This window comes from Arachis ipaensis, chromosome B05 (assembly GCF_000816755.2).
Source record: "Arachis ipaensis cultivar K30076 chromosome B05, Araip1.1, whole genome shotgun sequence".
NCBI classification, from domain to species: domain Eukaryota; kingdom Viridiplantae; phylum Streptophyta; class Magnoliopsida; order Fabales; family Fabaceae; genus Arachis; species Arachis ipaensis.
The window spans coordinates 120,881,947-120,901,999 of NC_029789.2; the positions used below are offsets into that span (position 1 = coordinate 120,881,947).

The 20,053-nt window shown below is 35.8% G+C and overlaps 2 protein-coding genes and 3 long non-coding RNA genes across 8 annotated transcripts; 3 read left to right on the top strand and 2 right to left on the bottom strand.

The window, feature by feature from the left end:
* LOC110272292 (probable protein phosphatase 2C 69) lies at nucleotides 1,922-5,056 on the top strand. Its single transcript, XM_021124358.1, has 3 exons — nucleotides 1,922-2,455; nucleotides 2,642-2,812; nucleotides 4,974-5,056. Exons 1-2 carry the CDS (start codon nucleotides 2,240-2,242, stop codon nucleotides 2,783-2,785), a joined length of 360 nt encoding a protein of 119 aa, XP_020980017.1. The 5' UTR covers nucleotides 1,922-2,239; the 3' UTR covers nucleotides 2,786-2,812; nucleotides 4,974-5,056.
* LOC110272293 lies at nucleotides 5,165-5,825 on the top strand. Its single transcript, XR_002363465.1, has 3 exons — nucleotides 5,165-5,262; nucleotides 5,492-5,550; nucleotides 5,732-5,825. It is a non-coding gene; the product is annotated as an uncharacterized LOC110272293 (long non-coding RNA).
* Nucleotides 5,483-5,816, bottom strand: LOC110272294. Its single transcript, XR_002363466.1, has 2 exons — nucleotides 5,714-5,816; nucleotides 5,483-5,663 (listed from the first exon to the last, which is right to left on the bottom strand). It is a non-coding gene; the product is annotated as an uncharacterized LOC110272294 (long non-coding RNA).
* On the top strand, nucleotides 6,231-7,388 carry LOC110262983. Its single transcript, XR_002347995.1, has 4 exons — nucleotides 6,231-6,388; nucleotides 6,499-6,564; nucleotides 6,653-6,773; nucleotides 7,127-7,388. It is a non-coding gene; the product is annotated as an uncharacterized LOC110262983 (long non-coding RNA).
* On the bottom strand, nucleotides 9,123-17,909 carry LOC107643948. Of its 4 annotated transcripts, none has more exons than XR_002363468.1 (5): nucleotides 17,282-17,870; nucleotides 11,042-11,250; nucleotides 10,851-10,946; nucleotides 9,511-9,604; nucleotides 9,123-9,410 (listed from the first exon to the last, which is right to left on the bottom strand). XR_002363468.1 is itself a non-coding variant. In XM_016347708.2 (3 exons), exons 2-3 carry the CDS (start codon nucleotides 13,356-13,358, stop codon nucleotides 12,448-12,450), a joined length of 795 nt encoding a protein of 264 aa, XP_016203194.2. In that variant the 5' UTR covers nucleotides 13,359-14,790; nucleotides 17,282-17,909; the 3' UTR covers nucleotides 11,409-12,447. The 4 variants fall into 4 exon arrangements, 1 of the variants encoding a protein (XP_016203194.2); XR_002363467.1 differs by having other exon boundaries at nucleotides 10,845-10,946; nucleotides 17,282-17,868; XR_002363469.1 differs by lacking the exons at nucleotides 10,851-10,946; nucleotides 11,042-11,250 and having other exon boundaries at nucleotides 17,282-17,856.

Sequence of the window (20,053 nt, forward strand, 5' to 3'; positions counted from 1 at the left end):
TATATGAGTTCTCCGGTGCCTGGATATCGGTGACTAACGGTGGCCATGCTTTGACCCACCAATAACATCATAACATCTGGCCCAAAGGACTCTCTAGGAATGAGCAAAATGACGTCGCTGAGAAATATGCAATTAAAGATAAACACAGTAACTTCAGTAAGTTTGCTGGGAAGGTATTTATGTAATTTTGCATCTGAAAAATAATTTTTGTTTCTTTTTTAAATAAAAGTCTTGATGTTCCCCTGGATAAGAAGCATCACCATGGTGGAGCACTGTACCAGCAGAAAATGAATGTGTAAGCTCTTTTACTGAAACTCGAAGCATTGTATCTTGGGACTTGGAGCCACTGGAAGAAGTGGCAGTTAGAAGTGTCTAAAAGAACAGCAGCAGCTCATCAACGTCTTTGGCGGATTGCTGAGGAAGAAGGGGCGTGTTCTCATTAGGTCCAGATTTTCATTTGGGCATGTCTTCATGAAAGCCATGACAAAAAAAAAGCAGTTAGGGTATTTGTGGAAAATGGTGCATTTGTAGATGCAGCGGATGTTCAAAATGAACTCATTTGCCAGATTGCAAGTTCCATTGGCTTATTAGAGACGAGAAACAAGTTGAGGAAACCATGACTTTCGCGGTGGAGAAATATGGAAGGCTTTCAGCCTACCTTTGATGATTTTTGGATGTTGTGGAACCTTCTGAACCAATCTTTCTATTTTTTGTATTTTCCAATTTATTACATTTTTCAGGGATGATTTAGTTAGTTGTTTATTACTCTTAATTAATATTCAAAAAATTTTACCTTTTTTCACTTTTTTTTAATTAGCCAATTTATCATGGTCAACCATGTCAAAGCCTGCCTTCCATTTGTGCTAAACATGCCACATGCCAATATTGCATTGGTTGATCTAATTTAGTCACCTTAGTCACCATAGAAGTCACCATCTATATATATTGGTCCGAGGACTTTGAAAAAGTAGGAGCCATGTTTGTAAAAGTTAATATAATAATGATACCATTATAATAATTTATTCAAATTATATGATGGATAGTATTAATAATTCGTAAGAGGACTGATGAGAAAGCCAACTAAAACAGATCTTTTCCATTTTTTGGGCTATTTGGAAGCCTACATTACTTATGAATTAGGAGATAATAAAGTTTGAAAGGGCATAATAGTATGCTTGCATAATTGCATTTTAACATCTAGAGTTTAAAGATATATTGGAACTTACCGGAGAAGAGAGGGCCGCCAGCAGCAGGCCCAAACCGGTTGACGACCATGCGGGTTTAGACGGCGACGCAACAGGCACCTTCTAGAGACCAGGACGGCGACGCGAGTGAGGGCTCCTCGTCGGCGATAGTAAGGACATGTGCTGGCGGGGGTGGTGAGAGCCTCTCTGGACGAGGGGTTACTTCAATGGTGCATGGCTATGAGTTAGGGCTAAGGTGGTCGACGATGTATAAGGATTGAGGGAGAAAGATTTGGGCACATCACTACTAGAAAATTAGTTATTACAGACGGATATTTCTGACGGATTTTATCCCACGGAAATATAGACGGAATTTTAGAGGGATTTTTTGTCGAAAAACAAAAAAATGAATTAGCATAAATTACAGACGGAAAAGAAAATCCGTCGATAATTCTGTCGGAAAAATTAACTTTTTTTTATAGAAAATAGTTACAGACGGAAATCCGTCTGTAATTAAATGAACAAAAAATTACGTTTTATTAAATTATTACAGACGAAAAATCTGTCTGTAATTTAAAATTTTTCGTCAGAAAATATATTGTAATTAGGGTTGTCACCCATAGTTCCTCTATTCAGTCACGATCCTTTTACTTCTCCACACTCATCTCCTCCAAATGCTCCGTTAGCGGCGCCTCTCAGCCTTGCACCGCCGTCGCACCGAAGCTCCATCACACTCCTTCCTGGATCTTCTCCCTGTGTTGCTTGCGTCTCTCCTTTCAAACCCTAACTTGCAATCCGCTAATTTAGCCAAAGTTTGGAGGTTAGATTTTCAATTTCATGCAATTAATTCCTCTTATTCCAATAGATCTTCTCCGTCACGCTCTCTTCGTTCCTTCTCCTCCTCCGCCGCCGCCTCTGCTGCCATTGTTCGGTCGTTCGCCACTACCTCGCACCACAACAACCACCACTAGAACCACAAGTTTCTGGATTCCAATACCTTCTTTAGAAGCTGGCAGCCTCCGTAGGACCCGAAGGAGGCTGAGGCGAAGCTGGCGATGCTCCGAAGGGGCTACGCGAAGCAGGTGAAGGAGGTTCGCAATCTGTACATCCACGAAATGGAGCTGCTTCAGATCGAGAAGGAGCTCAAGGACGAAGCTTGCAGAGAATCCCTTAGAGTTGCCAATGAGGAGCACAAGAAGCTCAAGGCCGAAGCTGCACAGATTAGGGCTCTGGAGCGCAAGATCGCACAACAAGAATTCAGAGAAACACTCGTATGTTTTTCTTTTTCTTCTTCCTTTCCCTCTATGAATTTCGCTGTGCACACCAAGTGTTCGATGGTTTGCTTATTTGTTGGTTTGAGCTAACATGCACATCAAATGTTTGCACTAAATGCTTGTGATTCAATAATTTTTTTTCGTTGTTTCATATGCACTTTCTGATAAAGAAGTTGTTTGCAGCTATTTGATGGTCACAATGGAACTGCTGCTGCTATTTATGCCAAGGAGAATCTTCTAAACAACATTTTAAGTACAATTCCTTCAGATCTTAACAGAGATGAGTGGATAGCAGCATTGCCAGGGCTTTGGTTGCAGGATTTGTGAAAACTGACAAAGATTTTCAACAGAAAGGTATGACTAATTATTTCTCTTGTAGTATTTGTTCCAGCCTTTACTAATTATTTAGTTGTGCGGCAAATTGAAGTACTTCTGGAATATTCTGAGTATTGCCAAATGAGTTTGCACATGCCCAATTCCAGAAGTTAGCAAATTAAAGAATAAAATGGTAATATTTATCTAAACCCTGTTGGTGGATTGCAAGTTGCACTGCCTGTTACTTAAGCCATAATGACTGAGAATGGTCTAATATTGTTCACTCATGTTGGTTCAGCTGTTTTTACACGTATTTGTCTATTTGATATATAATATATATTAATAGTTTAATACATAGTTGCTGAAGAGTAAGATGTTACTGGGAAACTTTTTGGTTGAGAAACTGTTTGTAATCACTCTTACACAGACTAGTCTCACCTTTCTTTTCTCTTTTCGAGGAGGGTCCGCATAACCTGCAGCGGGGTTGAGGTTGGCCGGCTAAATACAGGTGGAGGAGCAGAGGTACATTTTGTTTTAATCGCTTTTAACTCAGACAAACTGATGCCTCTGCCAATACTATTTCTTTGCATGATGCTTGGGCGTTAAACTACGTAATTAGATAATTAGATATAAAAAAGAAAACTACGTCAATCATACCAATGAATGTAATGAGGCGAGCTAATTGAAATCTAGTCACATGATCCTATCTCTCACTTAACATACTCATTGTGAGGGTTATTAAATATTCACAATCTTTTGATAAATTATGTTTATTCTTATTTTATGTGAAGAGAAATTCCAGCGTTTGAGCCTCTCTGTTTCTTTTCATGCAGCTTTCTAGTGTCGGAGGAAGGCTTGTTATCAGCAGTGATGGTGTCTGGGACTCTCTAACTCCAGAAGTGGCCTTGGATTGTTGTCGTGGCATGTCAGCAGAGGCTGCAGCACCACAAATTGTGAATGTATGCCTATCTAAGGTATTAACAATCTCTCTACTTTTTCAAAAGTAAACCAATAAATTGTTCTTTGCTACATAGGCCAAAAACAACACCACCACCCTTTCTTTAACAAAACAAAGTTTGAATCTTTTCATGGTGGAGAAGCATTAGCAATCCTCACCTTCTCTAACCCATTGGGGAACCTAAATCAATCAAGCAGTTGCAATCCATGATGGAAAATGGTGTGTTCTTCACAACCTTCAAAATAAATAAATAAATCAGTCTCATCTCGCATTCTTGTTTTACTTCCATGATCTCTAATTGATAAAGATTCCTTCTTTTTTGTTTTTTTGTCTCGTTCCAGTGAATGAGCAGCAGAAGATCACATTCCAGGTTTGCTTTTTTTTCTTTTAGTTAATATGCTTAGATTCTTATATGTTTGATCTTGGATATTGAGAAAAGATTTAAGGGAAAAAGAAATAATTTAACTTATGAGTCATGATCTGCAACTTGATTTGGTAAAGGAGAAGAAAGAAAAAAGCTTTTCTTTTTGTTTGTTTGTTTGAAATTCCAAATTAAGAGAATCAAATGATTTGATAAGCATAAGTTTTTTGTAAATAATGTATGTTAACTTGAGTGTTGTGAAAGTCCTGTGAAAATTTATGTAAATAATGTATGTTAACTTGAGTTCTAAAACAACAGTACAATGAGAAAGCTACACAATGCCACTATTTCTATCTTCGGCTGGAGATTATGAAAAAATCAACCCATGCTCCGGTTCTTACAAATTATTCTTTCTGGATTGTGCTTTGGAATAATCTGTTTTGATGATGTTGTCAATGCCTGTAGCACATCAGGTGCAAAGGCTGACTGGGAATCTTCGCATTTTTTACTCTGCACTGGCGAGAGGTCTGATCCCGCTCATAGGGAGGCACTTCTTAAATTCAATAAACATGCTAATGGTAAGATTCTTTCCCTTTGGAAATCAATGATTTTTAACAATCTAAATTTCTTCAGAATATATTATTTTCTTTATGTTCCTGTTTATTTACCATTGGTCTTCCCTTTTTCCCCAGAAACAAATGATATATTCATCCTTGCCGCAAAGGTACATTTCAGTTTTGCACTGAATTTCTTGATTTGTTACTTTTCGAATGAGCTGTTTGCACTGAATTGCACTGATTTATAACAGAATTTCTATGGTAGTGTATATTAAGGAAGCATATGATTCATTATTTTTTAGTTTGGTACTCATAATGTTTCAGGTATATTGACTATCTGTTTTTGGGAGATTATGTTGATAGAGGACAGCACAGCTTGGAAACCATTACCTTGCTACTTGCACTTAAGGTTAGCTACTTCAATTATATTAATGTGTATATGTAGTTGTATTTTAATTATTATTTTTGTTTTTATCTTTATAATCGATCACGTACTGCCCTTGTGATTCTGCAAATTGAGTATCCTGAGAATGTTCACCTGATACGTGGTAACCATGAAGCTGCTGACATAAATGCACTATTTGGTTTTCGTATTGAGTGCATTGAAAGGATGGTACGGATGGAATGTGCATATAGTCGTTAATTATATTTAACTCTAAATTCTATTATTCTACAACTAACTAGTGTTCCTATAGGGGAAAAATGATGGAATGTGCATATAGTCGTTAATTGGATTTTCTTTTTTTTTGTTTATTAATTGGTTTATTATGAAGTTAAATCTAAGAAGGTTAATTGGTTCATTTATGCAGCTAAGTTTTATTCTTTTTTTTTTGTTTATGCAGAACAAAAGCATTGCTGAGTGTGGTTCTTTAGCTGTAAGCACTCCAAATCATTGAAAAAGGTAATTCATGGATTGCATATTTTTTTCATTTGAAAATCATACTAGAACAATATAATCTGATATGAGAAGCTGTTAATGCTCTAGCTTGATTTATATTTATAAGAAATTATGAACTGATTGATTGAATACCTTATCTGCTTTTGCTTTGCTGCTGCTACCTGACTCTGTGTTCCAATCTTAGCCTCAGGTGCCTTCTTCCCGTATTTGTAGAACTTCTCTCAAGAGCTTCAAAAGCTTGAGGAGTATCGCATGAACCAGAAATCAATTGATTTAATGGTACCTATATATATAGCTCTCTTATTAATGCTTTTACTTTCTTTAATTTTTGTTGTCACATCACATGGTATTCTTGATCTTCTTCTTTACATTATTCATTTTCATTGGTCATTGCATTTCTTGCAATTTCTATTGTTAGGAATTAGGAATGGACATTAGAAACCTTGCTTACTTCACTTTTTCTATTGTTAGGAATTAGGAATTACCAGATTTATTGCTCACATCTCGTATTGGTTAACACAAGATGTGACACTTAAAGAAGATCCAAACGTAGCCTTAAGTTAGTTAGAAGCTTGCTGACTTGGCATGGGATGTTATACATTTAGTTGTATGATAGCCATGTTCCTTCAGCACTAATATCTTCTCTTTTCCTTTTATTTTGCTTTTTAATTTTGAAATATACAGGGTGATTACATCAAAGGCCAAGTAATAGGGTATCTGGATCAGTTTGGCACTTCACTTCCTGTTAAGGTGATCAGAAATTGCAACAGAGATTACAACAAGTGTATCAAGTAGCAAAACCTTTTACACTGATTCCAATGGACGCGATTTCATCGAAAGGGTAGGCCTAATAGGTTGATCAACTGATTTAGAGTTCTCAATATGAATGCCTAGGCAAATGTATTATATTATGGTATTCCTGATTTGTTGCTAAAACAGTGCACTTTACAGATTTGAGACTATAGAAAAGACTGGAAATTGCAAGTAAATCAACTTGTTGCTGGAAATTATTACCCTGTATGTTGTTCTGTTGAATCAAGTATATTGCAATTATGCTAATTCCAATACACATGAATGATTATTGAAATCTAGTTTTTTGTTTCAGATCAACCTTGGGATTTACCTGAAAGATAAAAGTAAAGAGCTCTCTATATTGGTAGATAGGTCTGTAGGGGGATCCAGCATCAAAGATGGGCAATTAGAACTAATTGTTAAATTCCTCTGAAGTGAGTTGCCCCATTTCTACTAGTGCATTGTATAGCTTATTGGCTGATTGAAAATAGCTTAATTGTTCTTAGTTGGGATCTATGGAAATCATTACTCCTTGCCTTGTATATTAGAATTGTTCCTAGTCCTAGTCCTAGAAATTGATTTTGCAACTTCTAAAAATTTTTGTTGGAAGTCCATGAATTAAAATATATAGAAGGCCAAATTTTTATTTTCAACTTTTGAATTGAGAACTAATTTACTAGTTTCATTTCATGGCAAATTAGTTCATTCATATGGTCCCTTTAAGCTGCTGGAAGCACCCCACAACTGGTGGCAAGAAGCATGAGCACCTGAAATTGCTTTTGTGCAGATTGAATGGAGCGTCAGGGTGGCTCATTAAGGAATGTTGATTCTGCTCGTGTTTCAAATCCCCAGCACCTTTTACTGCTGATATCAGGCAAGAAGTGTAGCCCTTTTTCAATTGCATTAAGAGATATAAAGCAACACGACATTACTCAAAGCATGCGCGGGATACTAGTTGATTGGCTTGTAGAGATTTGCATAATGTAATTTTTCTCATATAATACAATGTTATGAATTATAGCTGATAAATTTAGTACGGTTGAACAATACACTGAGGATTATAGTTGATGTATTAATACACTTCGTTTATGTTTTGATAATACGATGAATTTTATTTTTTGAAATATTATAAATATTCGAATACAAATTAGATAAAAGTTTGTTTTAAATATATATTTATTTTGTATGAAAACAAGTTTATTTTGCAATTAGAAAAATAAAAAAAATTCTATTTTACCTTACAGATGGATTTACAAACGGATTTTCTGTCTGTAATCAAAACGTGGGATGATTTTCCAAAGTTCAAATTACAGAAATAAAATCTGTCAGAAAATCTGTCTGTAATTACAGACGGAAAATTCGTCAGAAAATCTGTCTGTAATTACAGACGAAAAATCCATCTGAAAATCCGTCTGTAATTACAGACGGAAAATCTATTGGAAAGTTCGTCGTCTTTGGGAAATGGATAGAAAATTTACAGAGGAAAAATCCGTCGGTAACTTGTAAAAATCTGTCTGTAATTTTTCGACGGAAAAAAATCCGTCGGTAAATAATTTCCGACGAGGCTTTTATAAAGGGACAAAATCCGTCGGTAATTTTGTTGGTAACCAAAAATCCGTCTGTAATAAAGACTAAATATGTCTGTAAATCTGTCTGTATTAATCAATTTTCTAGTTGTGACAAAAATTTAATATACAATTATTTTTCTCTCTTTTTTTTTGAAATAATTAATTTTTAAATATTTTTTAATTTAATTTTGATATCTGTTAGATTAATTTTCATATATTTTATTAATAACATAAATCTCATAAAATTGGTCTCTATCTTCATCTTCAATAAGTCAAAACTATAAACTATTAATTTTAATAGACCGAGAGCTTATGTAATTCTTGTTGATTTCTTGCCATGGCTACTACAAACTATGTTATTTTTTCATCTTCAACAATTCTGTTTGATAAACCCAATTAAAAAGTCTTTCATCTCAAAAAAATAACAAATGTACCAATCTTGACAAAATATCAAATTCCCTAAGTTCTCTTATACGCTAAACTATCCAATAAGAACAATCTCTGATAACAATCTGAATAGTTATAAGGTCACGATAAAATCAACAAACAAGTCTCGGCTATCCTATACCACCTGAATCGAGATTCTTCAAATATTTAAAGCACTGTCCTCAAGGATTTAAGTATCGTGTTGCCCACGTAGCTAGGTGCCATGCATTCTTCTTTCCAGGAGACATTCCACTATAAGGATATTCATTCTCTTCTGGCGTTTTATTGAGGTCATAGGACCATAGTTATCAAACTCGGACCAAACTGGCCGGTTCGACCAGAAAATCGGTGAACCGAATCTGTTTCCGGTTAACATTTGAACCGGATAAGTAAACGAACTGGTAAAACTCGAAAAACCCGGTCAAACTCGATTGCGGGTCAACTGCTGATGTCAGTATCACTCAATTTCAAAAATTGAGAATATACACTAAGCGCTGCTGCTGGGGTTCAAACTTGAGTTATTCAAGTTGCAAAAGAACCCTTGCAACCACGGGAGCAAATTTTCTCTTTGTGTTATATGGTGTGTTTTAATAAATATATGACTAATTATTAGACATATCCTAATTAATCACTTGTGTATTAATTCTTTTAGTCATGTAAATTTAAGATATTTTTTATCTTTTTATTCTAATAAAAATTATATAACATCTATTAATACTAATATTTTTTAACATATATTTGAATAATGTAATAGATACTAATTAATTAATGAATTAGAAAATAAGTTAATTTGATATAAAAAATTAAATTTTATATAATTAATTAATTATGATCGGGTCAACCGATTGAACCTGTGACCCATCGGTTGAATCAGTGACTTAGTGACCTAGTAACCTGACCGAGTCGATTGCCGGGTCGGTTCTGATAACTATGCATAGGACAGTACAGAAGCATTTTGTCTAGCAGAATCGGTCTCATGAGAACCATCGGAGGAGACAACGTCCTCTTCCTCCATTGAATCTGGAATCACCTCCCCCAGTTCTTCGGATGCCTCTTGAATCTTGGATCGAGATAACCCTGAGAGTTGCATCATAGCCAAACATACCCAAAATATGAAGAATTAGTGTGTGAACATAATCTAGATAAATTAGCATCATAGATGTCGTGTCTTTCTTACGTTCCCATAGTCGTTTAAGTCCATGTTCTATGAGTTTGAATTTCTCCCGTGCTGCAATATCTAGTTCAATGACAAGAGTATTTTCATAGCGTTTCTGCACAAAATAGCAACATTAATACTAGCAGTAAAGAGATATAAACTATTTTGTAACCTTCACCGTTACCAAAATCAAAACTTGTACAAAAGAACACAAAAAAAAAATAAGACTAGCAATTGAGCAATAATAGTAATAAAAAAGCATAGGCCATGTAAGTTACTTTACATGTTTTAGGACCTTACCTCACACTTTATATAGAAATTTTTTTCTTCTTCTTGATCACCAATTAAGGTTTAAAGAATTAAAATTTAATTTTGCTGACAAGGGGTTGACTATAAATATATACTTATTTTCTTGGTTAATGTTAGTTACTATTTTGTTATATATACTTATTTTGTTAAATAATTTGGCACTTGAATTATAAGCATGCTCATGCAAATGACTGGTGTTGGATTGACTTGTTATACACAAAATTAAAGGTTTGATAGAGCATCACATTGATCAAGCGGATTTTAGTGCAATTCAACATTATGTGCTAAGGTCAGACCACTAAAATAGAAGATACAGAAACAAATGAAACCAACACTATTATCAAATTATTATTTTGAACAAGAAAAAAAGAACCAAAATACAAGATGAGTTGAATGTACTTAATGAGTTTTAATAGAACCTGTGGTTAATTGGAACATTTTTGTTAGTTTGCTACAATATTCACCCAATTTTAAAAAACAGGGCAATCTATTATGCTATTCAACTAATAGGATTCCTGTAGACATTTTCTTTAATGTGCTTGCAATATTTCATTTCTAGTTTACTAAACTTCAGAGGAATAAAATAACTACAAATCATTTTGTCACTAGGTAGAGCCCAGTGCACGCTATAATAGATCACACATGTATTTAATCCATTATATATTTAAATCTCTTTAAATAATTTCTTCTAAGATTATAGACAGCTTTCGGAGGCAACCATGCCTATTGACAAAAAGCCTATCTAGTTGTTGTATACTAGAGATATGCCCTACATACACTTCCAGTGACATGTGAGATAAACCAAGCTTAAAACACTGCTAGGAACGAACACATCCAACATATATAAGCCCATCCGCACTTCATTCCATGTCTTATGCATAACAAATTGCTCCCAACTTTAAAACAAATCAAATTTTATATGTTATTTTTCTTTTCATTAAAAGTATTTAATAAAAAGTATCTACTATATGCTCCTTATTGCTAATAAAGAACTTTTATATATGTCAGACATAGATAAATACAGGAGAAAACACATGAATATTTACCTTTACCTCATCGAGTATTTTTTGTGAGAATCATGTCTCCGTACTTGTTATAAACTTGAATCCAAACTTAGCCTTGTACCTTCGGTCCCATTGAAGCAATTCCTAAATGTTTAACATAACCACATGAAATCTTTGTCGGGTTTCATCCAAAAATACGATAAGACTGACAAAATTTCTATAGGCAGCAGTAACCAAACCTTCATGATTGAAGCAGACGCATGACCATTGGCCACAGTGAGGTGTTTGTTTCCAGAGAAGGCATCCAGTCATGATTGTATATGGGACTCTTTAAACCACAATTGCCTTGCAAAGGATGTTGCGTGGTCCAACGAAGATGCATCTATCATCTTCTCTACGAACTAGCTGCTTTTGCAAACCAAAAAGAAGTCTCGGCTCTCCAATTTTCCTGATAAAAGAGCTTTTTATCTATGGAAAAGGTTTTAAAAAACTAAAATATATTGACCAATTTAATCTATTGTCTAAGGATAAAACTAAAATACAATCCATTATCTATCATAGGTGAATCATGATAGTAATGTATACGCAGAATCTCTTATGAATATGATCTACATGCATGATGGAGAAATGTATATTAGGATTTGGCGGCCTCATCACAATCTTCAACGCCGTCATTAGTGGATTATTCACTCATGTCAAAAAAATCTCTTGTCAACCGTAGGGCTTCAACATCAAATTCAGGCAAGCTAGTCATACAAGATTGGGGATGAAAGTCGATTTCACAATGTTCATAATCTTCACTCATGTCAAAAAAATCTCTTGGCTTCACATGGACTACTACACTCCATCCGTTGTCATCCTCATCCTCCACATAGAACACAAGACGCGCCTCAGAGGCTAAGATGTATGGCTCATCGTCTTCTCGATCATCGATGTGATTCGGAGAGGCAAAATTGACACAGGTGTGGCCCAAAACATCTTGTCATATGCCTCTGTCCGACGTGGTGTCTACCCAAAGACATTTGAACAAGACTACAGTGAATTGACCACTGTAATTTAGCTCGATGATGTCTACTAATCTCCCGTAATACGAGACACTGCCAACAGCAACGTTGACATCTCGTTTGCTTGCATAACTTCTAGTATCTGAAGTGAAATAAACCCCTATTCTATGTTTTCATTCATTCTCCCTTGACATGGTTCTAAATTTAAATCAATTGACGTTGTAAGCCTGAAAGCGTCTAGCCCGAGTAAGGGGACCACAGGCAAGCCCCTGCAACTCGTTCGAATGACTGGTGCTTCCAAATGGGACCTGGCATTGAACCATTAGAGGCAACATAGCATGAAAGGGTAGTAGGATCCTAAGATATAAAGGATTACCTCGTGCCTAAACCAGTTGGGAAATTCTCTGTGTACAACACTATCTATGTGAGACTGGGACCTTATTTTATTTCGCAGTTTTCTTTTCGTGAAGGCTCTGAACTCACTATACATACAGAAAGTTTGTTCAAGCTCAATACTATCAATACCATATTGGCTCAATGTATAATTTTAGACCTCATGATCTATACTTACTCCAAGAATTTCTCCACATCAATACAATTGACTAATACATGACGATGTGCTTAAAGGTTTTCTGTTGCTGTTAGAGTAAAATATGAAGCAGCCCCGACCCCTTTCCAACTTCTGGGAACATGCTGGCAATCTCGCTTGGCGGAGCATCTCTCGGCCTATCGTCAACGCGCGTCGGTCGGTTGATCTTATTGTCGACATTATCCAGGTAACTTAAACAAAATGTGAGAATCTTCTCGGATAAGTAGGCCTCTGTAATCGATCCTTCTGGTTGTGCCCTATTATGCACGTACTGCTTGAGATGACATAGGTACGTTCGAGAACATAACAGGTAAATTACTAGATGACAGCTATCTTAATAAAATAGGTCGAAATGGCTTATTTAGATTTTTACCTCTCAATTGGGTACATCCACTGGTAATGCACTGGGCCACCGAGGCGTACCTCCTCGACTAAATGCACCGTTAGATGGACCATGACTGTGAAGAAGGAAGGTGGAAATATCATCCCCATGTGACATAGAGTATGGACCACATGATCCTGAAGGAGAGGAAGTTGCTGAGGATCTATGGATTTACTACATGTTAGTCGGAAAAAGGCTGATAGCTCAGCTAAGATGGCGGACACTGGGGTGGGCAATACATGTTTTGACGCAATTGGTAATAGATGTTCCATTAGAATGTGGCAGTCGTGACTCTTCAAGCCCGATAACTTGCGCTGTTTTAAATCAACACAGCGAGAGATGTTGCTAGAGTACCCGTCTGGAAAGACTACATTCTTGATGGTCCTAAGAAAGACATCCTTCTGTGGATTCGACATGGTAAAGACTGCAGAGGGATACTTTCCATCTTCAAGAGGCCACATATCATGCCTGATTCCCATCAACTGGAGATCTTTTCGAGTTTTTAGGTGGTCTTTGGATTTACCACTCTCGTTCAACATGGTTGAAACAATGTTGTCGCACACATTCTTCTTTATGTGCATCACGTCAAGGTTGTGACGTAATTTATTATTCTCCCAGTATGGGAGATCAAAGAATATACTCCTCTTTTTCCAGGGAGACTCGTCTTGCACCACGGTTTGTTGTCTGCGCCTTCTTTTACCGTCCACTGCTTGCACTTTGCCCTATGAGACGGGCACACCCTCCAACTGTCTCAAGATATCCCTGCCAGTCAATTTGACAGGTGGGGATATATTTTCTACCTTGCCATCAAATCTACTCCGGTCCTGTCTATATCTGCGATCATGATTCAAGAAGCGATGATGACCCATCCAACACCATTTCTAACTGAAGGTGAGTCGCCTAGTCTCAGCGTCCAAATCGCACGTGGGGAAAGCTCTCCCGCCATACGTATTCCAGCTAGATAAATTGCCCAAGCTAGAAAAAAACACTGATAGTCCACATCAACGCAGCATGCATCTTGAATGTTTTCTTCTCACTAGCGTCGTATGTATCAACACCGGCCCACAACTGCTTCAACTCATCGATCAGGGGCTGTAGGTAGACATCTATGTCATTGACGGGAATTTTAGGACTGGGAATAATCATAGAGAGAATAAAGTTGGTTTGTTTCATGCAAATCCAAGGGGGTAAGTTGTACAGAATAAGAATCACTGGCCATATTGAGTACTTTGAACTCATGTTTCCAAAAGGATTGAAGCCATCACTGGCCAAGGCTAAGCGAACACTACGCGGATCGCCAGAAAAGTCAGTATATCTCCTGTCAAATAATTTCCAAGCCTCGCCATCCCTGGGATGCCTCAAGGAACCGTCAGGGTTAGTTCCTCTCTTGTGCCACAACATGTCCACGGATGTCTTGTTGGATATGAATAATCGCTGCAACTGTGGAATTAGAGGAAAATAACGAAGAATCTTCGCCGCTTGAGGTTTTCCATTCTTCTTGACAACGGCGTTAATCCTTACTAAAGAATTCTTTTTTGTCTGTAGCTTCCACCTGGATGCTCCACACTGTTTGCATCTAGACAGGTCTTCGTCATAACCCTGGTATAGCATGCAGTCATTTGGACATACATTTATCTTCTTGTACTCAATACCGAGCTTCCTTATGATCTTCTTGGCATCGTGCAAGGTCTTCGAAATCTTTGCATGCTCAAAGGCGTCCCCCAATAGCTCTAGAATTAACCCGAAAGCCATGTCGCTCACTCCGCACATGCACTTTATATGGTATAGCCTCACCAAGAAAGACAACTTCGAGAATCTTGAGCATCCTGGATATAGTTCCTACTCGCCATCCTCAAGCAATTCATGTAAGGCACGAGCCTCGCGGCTAGGTTCGTCAGAAAACTTTCGGCAACCCCTCCACACCGTCTCCGACATGATCATCCATCGAGTCTTCATCATTACTCTGCAGTCTCAGGAAGTTGAGTGCCTCGTGGACCATGTCATGCACTCAACCTAATCCCAAACATTAATACAAACAGTGTTGATTAGAACTTTCTCTTTTCCAATTCCATGTGAAATCCATTGTTATGGATTCCTTCAAAAGTCTTTGATTCACTTAGTTGACACAGAGAGTGATTTCTGTACCCTTTGGCCTTCATTTTATATTATATTTCAGTTTGACATTAATTATTGGACTTAATTTAAATATTCTTCCATTTTAAACTTTATTGACATCTAATGATAATATGTATATTTACGCTATTAGTCACTCAATAGATTTCATAAAAAGTTATGTATAAGTAAGTAAAGATAATTGTCTTTAGAACTTAATTTTATGTATAGAAGTCAATGTAATAAATTATTTAATGACAGATATAAAACTATCTTATTGAAGATAAATACTTAGTATAGCTGAAATGACTATTAAATTTTACTATGACAAGAGAGAAAGAGGATGAAAAACTTAGCGACATGTACACATATTATAATATACTAGATTTAAATATGCGTGCTACACAGAAATTTACAAGCAAGATGTCTTATACTAATAGACTATGAATAATGTCAAATTCGGATTGATTAAAATAACATTTCCCACAACGGAAGTTGAAGCTGGCATAATGTCTAATAAAACAAGAATGATATTTTACAAAATTAGTAACATGCTCACCAACTTGTGGTCGGTTGCTGACATTAACTAGTGAGAGAATGATAATATACCCAAAATTTAATTGAATCCCAATTAGGCATGAAAAGAACATCTTATGACATCAGCTAAAGCATAGCATAAGAAAATAGGCAGCACATAAGTTTAAATTAGAAATAGCTAGTATATGCATCTACTATTTATTTAATCTGATAACTGTCAAATAAGTGCATAGCAGAAAATAACTCAACAGTAATACTTTATAGCTTTTAGTTTTTAAAGCACATTTTTTGTGGATTCCTTATTGCGTGAATCTTTGAACACACCAAGTCAACAAGAATATGATCCCACAATTGTTTGAATAGTAAATTATCCATTGCTAGACTAGATGTGAGGTTGAAGAACTCTCAAAATTTCAAAGCAAAGTTAGTAAGCTTGACAATCTAGCAGAATCCACAAGCATGGTAGCCACCTTGATACAAAGTCGTGCTCTATTCAAACTTGTGTCATACTTGATCTTTATTTAAACAGGACACATTAAAGTAGTTATGAATCGAGATGATAGACTCATCAAATCTTGAAGGTGATACTTGCCATATGTAACTATCAATATTTATGACCCTTTTAGAAGCATAAAAACTTGGATGCTAAAGCTTTTAACATCAGACACAGAACACGACAAAATTAACAGTTGATAATAAACTTTGAATCACAACTGACATGTTATCTTTACTACCTACTACCCATATCAATTTTCAAGTCCTGTGTTAAAAGATTTGATAAAATCCAATTCATAATATATTTTAGCAAAATTAGTTAAAGGCTCAAAAGAGAGTTAGCTATATCACTCTAGAGAGCTTGAATTCATTTCATTTTTACTTCAGAAATTCCTTGTTCTATTTGATTCTTTCTAGATTTCATTTAACTATAGTTCCATGTGTTTGTTTCTAGTCTCAAGATTAATCTTTTGTACAAGATTCTTCTTAAGGAATAAATCCTAGCAAATAGGAATCCTCTGAGGCAATAATTATTATATTTGTTCATATGAATCCTCATGAATACATAGATAGTTGTCTGATAGAAAATTGTGTAAGTACTTTATTCTTTTTTGAAAAGTATTTTTTCTGCGCAAAAGGATACAAATACCAAATATTATAATTTAGAAAGCAAAACTTTTCAGTTTTAGAAACAGTAAACATTGATTAGGCAAATACGTTATCATTTGGAATAGCTATTTGAGAGAATAATTGGCGTATCAAATAAGTGCACAATTCATGCTAACAGTAAATCAGAATAACCAAGCACCAATTCATATAAATGTGAACCAAAAAGATGAAAAATTTACAAAATGAACAATAGCAAAATAAGCACAATGACCAGAAAATGGCCACAATTAGCATCAAAATTTGCAATTAATTCCCCTAACACACATTATTAGATTTGCAACTATTAAACCGAATAATATCAGTAATTCCAAGCTCAGAAGCAGCACATAGTTGGTAATAGCCTACAAAGAGCATAATGGGATGAGAATGAACACCTTAGCATTTTTTCGTTATGATCTATACACGCACATAAGTCCCTCTCGTTTAATGATTCCAGTTCCAAAAATAGTATGCACAATCCATGACCAATTCATTCCTCTCATAATGATAATGACCATTTTTTCGTTTATCTACGAATACTATCAATTTCAATACATAGCAGCCATTAAAATAAGAAAAAGTGGTACCTTCAAATCCAAAGATCTAAACAGCAGCGATTAACCCAAATTAATGACAAATATAGATAAATTCTTTTCAAAATTCTGAACCAAGAATGAAAGCAAGAAAAAAAGATCATAGTGGAAGAACGCACTAGTGACAGGGGAGAGGCGGTGATGGCCGAGATTGGCGCACTGTGGAGGAGGGTGTCACGGTTTCAATCGAGGAGATGGGAAACTTCGCCGCCGGTGGGAAAAGCTCGGATGGCAGCTACGCGTCTCGACAACCTGGGGCAGAAGTTGGGGATTTTGCACACCGTGGATGAGGGACTTTGGGTTTCAGAAATTATGGATGAGAGGCAAAACCTCGACGCCAGATAAAAGAGGATGGATAGGCAGCAGTTGGGCACGGTATTGCAGCGATGGCGGTGTTTCGCGCGCTACCCAGCTCCCTTCGCGGGTAATTTGGCAAAATTGGGAAAAATCGATTAACTATGATAAGGTAAAAATAGTGTATGAGATAAAAAAAGGGGTAAATAGAAATTGAATTATCATTTGATCCTCATCTGTGGCGTTTCCAGATGCAATCGCCGCTGTTATTGCGGCAGATGAAGGGAATACTCTTCCGCAGAGTTATTTTGCGGGGGCAAGGTGAAATGTCCCCAATTCTCCGCCGCTATGCTCCGTTCCTGGTGTAGTGACGACGACGACAATGATGATGATGATTATGATTATTATTATTATTATTATGATTATTATTATTATTAGAATAATATTTAGATTTATTTTGTTTTATTATTGGTGCAATTTCAGTATTGTTGCAGACAGTAAATTTATCGTTGAAATAGAATTTAATTTTAAAGAGATTGTTATTGTAGCAATAAAATGTATACCATCTGGAGAGGAGTTGATTACAAGTTATATGAATCAGAAGTTAGAATTGATAATATTTTATGCTAAATGGATACATATTGGAACAAATTGTAATTTACTTATCAGAGTTAGTCTTATAAAAAAACAGTATTATTTAAGAAAGTACACAATTGTAGTCACACGTGCACAAGAAGTACCATCTCTTAAAATCATGCTAAAACTAAACTCTAATATAATTGTGTTGCAAAGTTTTGAATTTTTTTTTAAACAACGTGATTCCCATTTTATGATTTAGAAAATAAAAAATTATTTTTTACAAATAAAACCTCACTAACATTTTGAACTTTTTAAAAAGTAAAAAGTTTTAGGACAACTTACTAAAATAAATTATTTGCAAATCAATATCAACAAATACAACTTTTAAAGATTGCATACGCAAATGTAATTTTCATGTTACTATAGAAACCGCAATAAGAACTCAACGGATTAGATAACACGTGTAAATTGCGGCAGGGATATAGCGGTTTACGTTACAACACAATAAAGAAAAAATTGCGGTACTCCTCTAACGGTTTCTTCACGAATTTCCAAAGTGCATAAACAGCGATACCCCTATAACGATTTATGCTTGACTATAAAAACGCTGCACCCAGTCGCAGATTATTCAGTTCGCATGAGGTGCCAAAAACTTTAGAGAGAGAAGTTAAACATTTTAGAGAGAGAGAGAGAGAGAGATAGAATTGTGGATTGAGAGAGAAAGTTGCATAAGGCTTAGAGATGATTTGGGCATTTGGAATTCCTAAGGGGCGGGACCATGGCAGACGAACGCAGCCTGTACTGACTCAACAGTGCTGCGCACGTTGTCGGTGACATCAATGAAGAGGTAAGTTCGTTTTCTTTTAGTTATTAAATTTTATATAACATAATATGTAGTATTAGGGTGCAGTGATTAGAATACAAAATTTAAGATTTGTAATTTAGTATTTGAAAGTTAAGATTTAAAATTTAAAATTAAGGATATAGTGTTTAGGTAGAATATTTATCCTCCAGTATTTGAGATTTAGGGTTCAAATTTTAAATATAGTATGTAAGGTTTATAGAGTTATTTTTTAAATATCGTATTTGAAAACTAAGATTTAAAATTTTAAACTTTAAATTTTAAATTTTAAAAATAGAACCTAAGGTTCGTATTTTATTATTTTAAATTTTATAATGTAGAACTTATAGATTTAAAAGTTAGAGATTTTTCACTTGTTCTAAAATACATTTAGATATGTTTCAAAATTTTATGTAAAAGTTCATCAGTTTTGTTTCTCTATTTTAATAAAATTAGCTTGAAAATAATATTAAGTGAACTACATCTAAAATTTTAGTTAAGATTGGATAGACAGGACAACTGTAGTTTTTGTGTCCGATTATATTTATGATTTAAACTTGTAAGTATTGAAATTTCATTTGGTGTGGTTATTTTTCTCACATGATGCAGTCAAGTAGGTGTATTTACAACATTCAGAGGCAACAGAATATGCCTTTGCATGATAGAATCATACCCTATTTGGAGAGGGCTGGTTTGTACCACCTGTCTAGGTTCAACATGTCTTGGTTCTGGTTAGATGAACTCCTGGTCAGCACATTCAATGAGAGGTGGCGTCCAGAGACGCACACCTTTCATATGCCATTCGGGGAGTGCACCATCACGCTGTAGGATGCGACATACCAGCTGGGGTTGCCCGTCGATGAAAAGGTTGTATCTGGCTGCCTCATAGATTTTGAGAAGTTGATGGATGATGGAAAACTTGTTTGGGAGTGGTTTCAAGAGTTATTTGGCAAGCTTCCGCCCCCGGATAAGGTAAAACAGTTCACATTCCACTTCACATGGTTCCATGAGAGATTCAGGGTACTACAGGCGGATACGACTAAGGATACCATATGCATATACGCACGTGTGTACATTATAATGCTGCTATCCACTCAGTTGTTTGGTGACAAGAGTGCAAATTGGGTACATATACGCTGGTTGCCATTGTGGCGACTACAGTCTTAGATATTTTGAC

Coding starts and splice junctions, on each gene's coding strand:
- LOC110272292 (XM_021124358.1), top strand. CDS start 2,240: ATGCTCCGAAGGGGCTACGCGAAGCAGGTGAAGGAGGTTCGCAATCTG. Junction 2,456..2,641: donor AAGAATTCAGAGAAACACTC/GTATGTTTTTCT, acceptor AGTTGTTTGCAG/CTATTTGATGGTCACAATGG.
- LOC107643948 (XM_016347708.2), bottom strand. CDS start 13,358: ATGCACATAAAGAAGAATGTGTGCGACAACATTGTTTCAACCATGTTG. Junction 12,653..12,768: donor TGGATGTACCCAATTGAGAG/GTAAAAATCTAA, acceptor CGTGCATAATAG/GGCACAACCAGAAGGATCGA.